The 10,254-nt window shown below is 40.6% G+C and overlaps 1 protein-coding gene and 1 long non-coding RNA gene across 2 annotated transcripts; both read left to right on the forward strand.

The window, feature by feature from the left end:
- Positions 1–2,357: 2,357 nt before the first annotated feature.
- On the forward strand, positions 2,358–4,111 carry LOC110278786 (uncharacterized). The gene is made up of 3 exons (XM_021137046.1): positions 2,358–2,552; positions 2,682–3,208; positions 3,310–4,111. The coding sequence occupies exons 1-3, from the start codon at positions 2,358–2,360 to the stop codon at positions 4,109–4,111; spliced, it is 1,524 nt and encodes a 507-aa protein (XP_020992705.1).
- A 4,678-nt stretch (positions 4,112–8,789) lies between these two features.
- On the forward strand, positions 8,790–9,316 carry LOC110278890 (uncharacterized). The gene is made up of 3 exons (XR_002371612.2): positions 8,790–8,964; positions 9,058–9,113; positions 9,192–9,316. It is a non-coding gene; the product is annotated as an uncharacterized LOC110278890 (long non-coding RNA).
- Positions 9,317–10,254: the final 938 nt, after the last annotated feature.

The raw sequence follows: 10,254 nt of genomic DNA on the forward strand, positions 1-10,254 counted from the left end.
AAGGTATGGTTTCGGTTTTCTCTATGTAGTATATAATATTCATGGACACATAGGCTAGTGACCAATAGGATAGGTTGAACTAAAATGATGGTTGGTGTGCTAAATGTTGATGAATTGATGAATGTTGAGTTGATTGTGATAAATTATAATGATATGATGATGTTGAATGATTATGAATTGGGAGTTGGTTCTTATGATGATTTTAGTGTTATGATTTATGAAATGGTGGGTTTGATGGTGATTTTGATCATAAGTGTTATATAGTTGATGTTGGAATTGAGAATAATGAAATGAGAAGGAAAATGTGGTGAGGTTGATGTATTATGCTATAACAGGTACATTTTGATGAAAAATGGAGCTTTGGATGGTTTGGTATGATTTGGTATGGGTATGGTGAGATAGGGTGGTAATTGTGAAGTTTGGAAAAATTGAGTTTTTGGTGAACTTTGTTCGATCATAACTTTTGCCTCGGTTTTCGAAATTGATTGAAAATTATTTAGAATTAAAGATCTTTGAAAACTCTTTGAATCAGTATAAAGTTTGTGAAAATTGGAATTTTGTAGAGGAAGTTACGATCATTCAAAGTTGGTGTTAAAAATCTGAAATTTTTAAAGTTGCAGAGTTTCATGATTTCTGAATTGTGCGGGTGCACACGTCTTGTTTCTCAAAAATTTATTTGTTTTCAACTATTTTGCCTTTTTAACAAGGTTGTAAGCTTCTATAACACCATTTTAAGACATTTGGGCCTAGTTTTGAGTATTAGAACATGGGATATAAATTAAGGGCTCTAGTACATGATTTTAAGATAAAATTAGAAAACGGAGGCCTAGGTTTCTAGCGTGCTGAGAATGGTTTGACGTTAGGTGAAGGATAATTGGTATATGAGATGAGAAATGATGGATCTATGTATACTGAAAATGCTTTTGAAAACCACTGGAATAATATTTTTACATGATATTTTGAGACGCTATGCGCCTGGCAGGGACGGTGGTTAATCCCGCCTATCGAGGTAGCGGCAGCGGCGTAAGGACGGTGGTTAATCCCGCTTACGTTGAGATGTGAGGTCTGAGGCAAGAATATCCCGCTCGCATCCCTTCGGATCTATAGGACGAGCAGGCGCCGGTACCTGGACAGTGATCCGGGCACTATATCTCGGGGGTTCCCATATGAGAAATTTGAAGGGCGACGTCTCCATGGAGATGTGTCGGGTTGGCAGTTGAACCGACAATGTGATATCACAGCCAGTAGGGCAGGCGTTCATCATATGCATTTCCTATCTGCTTATATGCTTTGTCTACTTGTAATGGTTTGCCTAATTGAATAACATGCTTACTTGCTATCTGAATTAATTGCCATATATGCTACTACTTGTGCTTTACTTGCCTTGAACATTATCTGTGTTTTCTGCTGGGATTGAGGAGGTTCGGAAGGCAGTGGTGATGGGATCGCATGGAGGATCGGTTGGTGAAGGCTGTGGGACAGCGGTGTTTGGTTAGAATAGAAATCCCTTAAGATAGATAACCTGGTTTATTTAAGTCAAGTTGGTATATTATGCTTAAATATTTTAGAATGCTTTAAGTTGAATCTTGTGATGGATATGAAGTTTAGGATTGCCTTTGGCGTCCCGGGGTCTTATATCCTATATCACTGGGAACTGTTACCATACTGAGAACCTCCAGTTTTCATACCATATTGTTGTTGTATTTTTTAGATGCAGGTCGCAACCCATCTCGGTGAGTTGCTTTGGTTGGTGACAGGAGTGGAGAATCTTGGATCATTTTGGTGTTCTTTTTGGTTTATTTTGTTTATACATCTCTCTTTTTGTATTTTGTTTTTCCTAGAGGCATGTATTCGAGAGAACAAAACTTGTATAAGTTGTTTTCACTGTATGGTTTTGTATATCAGTATATGGCTAGTCGGCTTAAACTCCGCGAGTCGTGACTAGTTCCCTATGATATTATATACTTATCTTTTGTTATATCTTGTCTGTTTCTTATGCCTTAAGCTAGTAGCTCCGTTAGTACGTTTATGCTTCACTAATTAGGGTGTTACATTTAATGGTATCAAAGCGGTTCGTCCTCGTGAGCCTGAGGGATGGACCGATTGTGCTTCATTGCATACTCTGTGTGTCTTTTCTTTGATGCTATTAGGTTATCTGTTTGATATATGCATAACATGCTTGTTTGTGAGTGCCTGTTTGGGATAATTGAAGCACTAGACTTTTGATATTGAGACTGATCACCTTGATATCTATTGGTTGGTGTAGACAGGAATCCTACATGGCTACTCGCGGGCGAGGTCGAACGTGTACACGGGGAAGTATGAATGAGCAACCAGCTGACAATCACGCCGAATTCATGGCGGCGATGGCGAATCTCGCTAACACCATGGAAGCTAATGCTGCTGCGACTCTGCAAGCAGTGCAGAGATTGGGCCAACCGACTGGAAATGGCAACGGAAATGGGAATGGCGAAGGGAATACCAATGATAATACTGAGGGTAACAGCGATAACACAGGAGGAGTTCTGATGACCTTGGCGATGTTCCTCAAGGTTCATCCGCCAACTTTCCGAGGATCCACAGATCCTATTGAAGCGGACCACTAGTTCCAGGCTATAGAGCGTGCTTTACAGGCGCAACATGTTCCTCTCAATCAATATGTAGAGTTTGCCGCTTATCAGCTAGCGGGAGAGGCCCATCCCTGGTGGCAAGCTGAGTGTCGTTTGCTACAGCTTCAGAACACCGACATTCCATGGGAGGTGTTCCAAACGGCTTTCTACAGGAAATACTTTCCTGAGTCTGCAAGGCAAGCAAAGGAGATGGAGCTAATGCAGCTGAAGCAAGGTTTCATGTCTGTGGCAGAGTACACCAACAAGTTCAAAGAGCTTTGTAGGTTTTCTCGGGTATGTCAGGGTGACCCAGAGACTTTCGAGAGCTGGAGGTGCATTAAGTACCAAAAGGGCTTGAAGGACAACATTATGACTGCTGTGGCTCCTATGAAGATCCGTGTCTTCTCCGACTTGGTGAACAAAGCAAGGGTAGTGGAGGAGTATGCCAAGACAGTGGCGGCATCTAAGGACACTCATGGAGGGAGGTCTAGTCGTGGGCGTGGCAAGTATTTTCATCCTAGAGGACAAAGCTTCAAAAGAGGGGGATATACTCCTCAAGGCCAAGGGGGCTTCAGAAAGAACAATCAGAATCAGTTTCAGTATGCTAAAGGAAGAGGAAATCAGAGTAAGAGTTCTTCGGATTTAGCTTGTGATCGTTGTGGATGTTTTCACCCTTATGACTCATGTAAGATTGGTTTAGGTGGTTGCTCAAGTGTGGGTTACCTGGCCACATTGCGAGGGATTGCCCTCGTGGGAAGAATCAGAATGCAGGCCAGAGTCAGCATCAAGGTCGAGTCTTTGCTGTGAATGCCAAGGATGCTTCCAAGGCGGATCCTTTGATGAAAGGTATATGTCTAATTGGTGATAAATCCTCAGTTGCATTATATGATACTGGATCTTCGCATTCGTTTATTTCATTTGCTAAAGTTGAGGAATTATGCTTGAAAGTATCAGAGTTACCTTTTGATCTACATGTACATACTCCGCATCAAACAACTATGACTAGGTCAGGCTGTAGACAAGTAGGTTTCAAGCTTGAGGGTAGAGACTTTGTACACGATTTGATCTATTTACCAATGGTGGGGCTGGAGATTATTTTGGGGTTTGATTGGTTGTCGAAGAACCGGATTTTGTTGGATTGCTTTGAACGGACAATTCAGTTTATGCCGGAAGGAAAAAATGGAGCAGTGGTAGCTACAGGGTATTACCTGAACTCTGTAATGGTACATTATAGTGGGGAGGAGTGTCAGGGTTATATTCTGTTGGCTTCTAATGCGTTGGGCGATGCCCAGAACTTAGATCAAATTCCGGTGGTTAGAGATTTTCCAGAAGTGTTCCCGGAAGATATCCCTGAGTTCCCACCTCAAAGGAAAATTGAGTTTGCGATTGATTTGGTGCCAGGAGCCGGACCAGTATCGATTGCACCGTATAGAATGGCTCCTATAGAGCTGGCAGAGCTAAAGACTCAGTTGGAAGAGCTTCTGAATAAGAGGTTCATTTGACCGAGTGTATCACCGTGGGGAGCGCCAGTTTTATTGGTGAAGAAGAAAGATGGAGGGATGCATTTGTGTGTGGATTACCGACAGTTAAATAAAATGACAGTGAAGAACAAGTACCCGCTGCCAAGGATAGATGACTTGATGGATCAATTGCAAGGAGCTAGAGTGTTTTCCAAGATTGATTTGAGATCTGGTTACCACCAGATAAGAGTGAAGGAAGATGATATCCCTAAGACTGTCTTTAGAACACGCTATGGACACTACGAGTTTGCGGTAATGTCTTTTGGGTTAACGAATGCACCTGCTGTTTTCATGGATTACATGAACAGAGTGTTTATCCCTTTTTGGACAAATTCATGGTGGTCTTCATAGATGACATCTTAGTTTACTCTAAGACGGTAAAGGAGCATGAGGATCACTTGAGGATTATACTACAAATCTTAAAGGAGCGGAAGCTATACGCTAAGTTGTCAAAGTGCGAGTTCTGGAAGGAGGAAGTAAAGTTCTTAGGCCACGTGGTGAGTAAGGGAGGAATAGCTGTAGATCCTTCTAAGGTAGAAGCGGTGATGGAATGGGAAAGACCGACGACTGTGACGGAAGTCAGAAGCTTTTTGGGTTTAGCCTACCGGAGATTTATCGAAGGATTTTCCCGGATTGCGCTACCAATGACAAAGTTGACAAGGAAAGAAGTGCCGTTCGTGTGGACGTCGGAGTGCGAAGAAAGTTTTCAGACGTTAAAGCAGAGATTAACTTCAGCACCTATTTTAATCCTACCGGAACCGCATGAACCGTTTGAGGTATATTGTGATGCTTCTTTGAAGGGTTTGGGTTGCGTGTTGATGCAACACCGGAATGTGGTGGCTTACTGACGAATGGATTTTTGACGGTTTAGAATTTTACAAATGAAATCTCGTCGAAGTATAGTCTCTAAACCAACAATAATCCTCTCATACAAAAATTTGTTTGTCACAAGTACAAACCCCTAAAATCTATAAACCGAAGTATTTAAACCTCGGGTCGTTCTCCCTAGGATTTACAATAAGGTGTTTTGTTATTGGTTGTGAGTTATATTTGGGGTTTTAGAGGAGAAACATGAATAATAAATGGTAAGAAAACTTTATTAACAAAATGGTCTTGGCAAGGTTTGGTTGTCAAGGGTCTTCATCATTATCACTAGCCACAAGTATGGTAGTTGCAAGGATTAATCCCACTTAGTTATCCTTAAATCATTTAACAAAGGAAAGTCAAGTTAGTTATATCAATCCTAGTCCATAAGTCCTAGCTTTCCACTAATTGGATTAATGAAGGCTAGAGTTAATGGCTATCAACTAGCAATCAATTGGACACTAGTGACTCAAGAAATCCTAAGTTACCTTCTCAAGCCAAGAACATAAAATCCTACTCTAACATCCTCTCAAGCATTTCATCAAACACTTGGAGGGTAATGAAAGAAAGCATTTTTATTTGTAAGAATAAAAGGAATAAACAACCAACAATTACAAAGAATTAACAAAACAACAATCAACAACATCACAATCACATGAATTATCTCAAATTGCATTATTAAAAGAAAACAAAAGAACAAGAATATCTCAATTACAAAACCTAGAAACAAAATAAGAGAAATTACAACAAGAGGATATGGATAGAAAGAAGAACCAAAGTGTGGCAATCATCAATTGAAGGTAGAATTAGAAGGAGACTTGAATTGAACCTAGAACTATGAGATCCTAATCTAACCTTAATTCCTAATCCTAGAGAGAAGTGAGCGCTTCTCTCTCTAAAACTAACTCTAACTCCTAAAACTAAGCTAATGATCAAAAGTATCTAAAAGTATATTGATTTCTCTTCAATACTTGACTTAAATAGCATCAGAAATGAGTTGGATTGGGCCCACATGGCTCCTAAAATCGCTGGCCACATGTTGCATTAAGTGAACCAGATGGCAGCAATGGCGCACACGCGCAACGCCCCTGAACGCGAAGCAACATATGGCAAATTTTATATCATTTCGAAGCCCCGGATGTTAGCTTTCCAACCCAACTGGAACCGCATCATTTGGACATCTGTAGCTCAAGTTATGGTCAATTAAGTGCGAAGAGGTCGGCTTGACAGCTTTCCGGTTCTTTCATTTCTTCATGAGTTCTCCAACTTTGCATGCTTTTTCTTCATTCCCTTGATCCAATCTTTGCCTCCTAAATCTGAAATCACTTAACAAACATATCAAGGCATCTAATGTTCGAGTGGACGTCGGAGTGTGAAGAAAGTTTTCAAATGTTAAAGCAGAGATTAACTTCAGCACCTGTTCTAATCCTACTGGAACCGCGTGAACCGTTTGAGGTATATTGTGATGCTTCTTTGAAGGGTTTGGGTTGCGTGTTGATGCAACACCGGAATGTGGTGGCTTACGCATCGCGTCAGCTAAGACCGCATGAGGTGAATCACCCCACTCATGACTTGGAATTAGCGGGGATTGTGTTTGCATTGAAGATTTGGAGACACCACTTATACGGAGTAAGGTTTAGCGTCTTTTCTGATCATAAGAGTCTCAAGTACATCTTTGATCAGAAAGAGCTAAATATGCGCCAGAGAAGGTGGATGGAGTTGCTTAAAGATTATGATTTCGAGTTGAGTTATCACCCTGGAAAGGCGAACGTGGTAACAGACGCTTTGAGTCGGAAATCTTTAACAATTGCTTGGATGAGAATCAAAGAAGAAGAACTAGTGGATAAGTTTGTAGATCTTAAGTTGGATATTAGTGAAGTTGCCGGAAGAGCTTGTTTGAACCAGTTACAGATTTCAAGCACGTTTAAATCAAAAATACAAAGGGCTCAGCAAGATGAGCAGAAGTTTCAGCAATTGTTTCAACCAATTGGTGATAAGAGACGCGAAGAATTCACTAAGGATGATGAAGGGTTATGCAGATACAAGGGAAGGATTTGCATACCAGATGTTGGGAGTTTGAGGCAAAACTTGCTGTTGGAGGCTCACAACAGTGGGTTTTCTATTCATCTCAGGAGCACGAAGATGTATTATCACTTGAAGAAGATGTTCTGGTGGCCGGGGATGAAGGGTGACGTAGCTACAGTGGTATCCAAATGTTTGATCTGCCAGAAAGTGAAGATAGAGCATCAAAAACCATCAGGAATGCTACAACCACTTGAGATTCCTCAGTGGAAGTGGGAAGGAATTTCTATGGATTTTCTGACCGGTTTACTGAGGACTAGGTCGGGGTTTGATGCGATTTGGGTGATCGTAGATCGCTTAACCAAATCTGCTCATTTTCTGCCTATCCGACTAAACTGTTCTATGGAAAAGTTGGCAAGATTATAAATCAAGGAGATAGTGAGGTTGCATGGTGTGCCGTCAAGCATAGTATCGGACCGTGATCCTCGATTCACATCAAGGTTTTGGGGAGCTTTCGGTACGAAGCTATGTCTTAGTACGGTGTATCATCCACAAACAGATGGACAATCGAAAAGGACTATTCAAATGTTGGAAGATATGCTGAGAGCATATGTGTTGGATCAACCCGGGAGTTGGGATCGTTACATGCCATTGGTGGAATTCGCATATAACAACAGCTTTCATGCAAGTATTGGGATGGCTCCGTATGAGGCTTTGTATGGACGAAAGTGTCAGTCTCCACTTTGTTGGTATGAATTTGGAGAAGTAAGTGTTTTGGGTCCAGATTTGATAGCAGAGACTACTGAGAACATTAAGAAGATTCATGCAAGGATTTTAACTGCCCAAAGTCGACAGAAGAGTTATGCGGATCAGAGAAGGAAGCCCTTAGAGTTTGAAGTGGGAGAACACGTATTCCTTAGGGTTACACCGACAACTGGGATTGGAAGAGCAATCAAGACCAAGAAGTTGAACCCAAGATATATAGGACCGTTTGAGATTTTGAAGAGATTTGGGCCGATGGCGTATCAATTAGCTTTGCCACCTTATCTGTCTAACTTGCATGACGTATTCCACGTGTCACAGCTCCGTAAATACACGTCGGATGCGGCTCATGTGTTGGAGCCTGAATCGGTCAAGTTGAAAGAGAACTTGACTCTCCAAGTGATACCAGTGAGGATCGATGACACTAGTGTGAAGAAGCTGTGAGGAAAGGATGTCCCATTGGTTAAAGTTGCTTGGGAGCGAGCAGGAGTAGAAGAGCACACTTGGGAATTGGAGTCTGAGATGCGAAAGGATTATCCCGAGCTTTTCTCAGGTAATTCAAATTTTGAGGGCAAAATTTCTTATTTGGTGGGGAGAATGTAAGAACCGCAACTAATCAACCGGTTAATGAAGTGAATTAATTTCCCAAATTAGATTTCGAAAGGTTAGAGAGAGAATTTGAGGAATTAAAGGTGATTTTTGGACTCAGTGGGTCTTTTTGAGTCAGAAAATGTACTTTCTACGAAAAACCGTGAAAAAGTACAAACTGGCAGTTGAACCGGTTGAACCGGTTCAAGTCTGCCCAGTACCACACAATAAAAAGTGAAAACCGTCAAAAACCTTAAAAAACATTAGGAATAGAAAACCGGGCATTTATTTTAAAGGTTTGGCCCGAAGTTAGGCCAAACGGGCTAAAAACGCTAACGGGTTGGACCGGGCCCAAGTTGGGCCCAAGCCCAACATATAAATACACTTAAATGAACCTATTTCAGCCATTTTCACCCTCATAACCTAAACACAACAGCAGCTGAAGTGAGGAGAGAGGTGAGAGCTTTCCACCATTGTTACTATTCACTTCAAACTTCCCAAGCTCATATCTTGAGCTACGGAGCTCCGATCGCCGCACCGTTTGCGGCTACGTGTTCCTTGCGAAGAGCTCTACAAAACCCACCCAAGAAACCCTCAAGGTAATCACGAAATCCTTCCAGTTCTGCTCTTTAAAATTTCGGGTTTTATTAGAGTTTTGGGTTAAATGGGTTTTTGTGATTTTAGATGTTTAGGTTTGCTCTAATCCTTGCTTAGCTTTGGATTTGTGTTGTCAAATCTGTTGGGAAAGGTAAGAGCTCTTAAACCCTTGTGAGATTATGCTTATGTTGAACCCTAAGTTGATTTGTGGTGATTTATATGTATATAGTTTGATTATTGTGGCTTTGGGAGCTTTTGGAACTTATTTGTGCTTGTTGGAGTGGATTTGAAAGCTTGGATTGTGGTTGGAAGCTTGTTGGTGCTCATTTTGAGTTTTGGTGCATAAAGGGAATCGGCCAAGGTATGGTTTCGGTTTCCTCTATGTAGTACATAATATTTATGGTCACATAGGCTAGTGACCAATAGGATAGGTTGAACTAAAATGATGGTTGGTGTGTTAAATGTTGATGAATTGATGAATGTTGAGTTGATTGTGATGAATTATAATGATATGATGATGTTGAATGATTGTATGGATTGGGAGTTGGTCCTTATGATGATTGTAGTGTTATGATTTATGAAATGGTGGGTTTGATGGTGATTTTGATCATAAGTATTATATAGTTGATGTTGGAATTGAGAATAATGAAATGAGAAGGAAAATGTGGTGAGGTTGATGTATTATGCTATAACAGGTATATTTTGATGAAAAATGGAGCTTTGGATGGTTTGGTATGATTTGGTATGGGTATGGTGAGATAGGGTGGTAATTGTGAAGTTTGGAAAAATTGAGTTTTTGGTGAACTTTGTTCGATCATAACTTTTATCTCGGTTTTCGAAATTGATTGAAAATTATTTAGAATTAAAGATCTTTGAAAACTCTTTGAATCAGTATAAAGTTTGTGAAAATTGGAATTTTGTAGAGGAAGTTACGATCATTCAAAGTTGGTGTTAAAAACCTAGTTTTGAGTATTAGAACATGGGATATAAATTAAGGGCTCTAGTACATGATCTTAAGGTAAATTAGAAAACGGAGGTCTAGGTTTCTGGCGTGCTGAGAATGGTTTGACGTTAGGTGAAGGATAATTGATATATGAAATGAGTTTTGGGCCTAGTTTTGAGTATTATAACATGGGATATAAATTAAGGGCTCTAGTACATGATTTTAAGATAAAATTAGAAAACGGAGGCCTAGGTTTCTAGCATGCTGAGAATGGTTTGACGTTAGGTGAAGGATAATTGGTATATGAGATGAGGAATGATGGATCTATGTATACTGAAAATGCTTTTGA

The sequence above is a fragment of the Arachis duranensis genome, chromosome 3, assembly GCF_000817695.3.
Source record: "Arachis duranensis cultivar V14167 chromosome 3, aradu.V14167.gnm2.J7QH, whole genome shotgun sequence".
Taxonomy (NCBI): Eukaryota; Viridiplantae; Streptophyta; class Magnoliopsida; order Fabales; family Fabaceae; genus Arachis; species Arachis duranensis.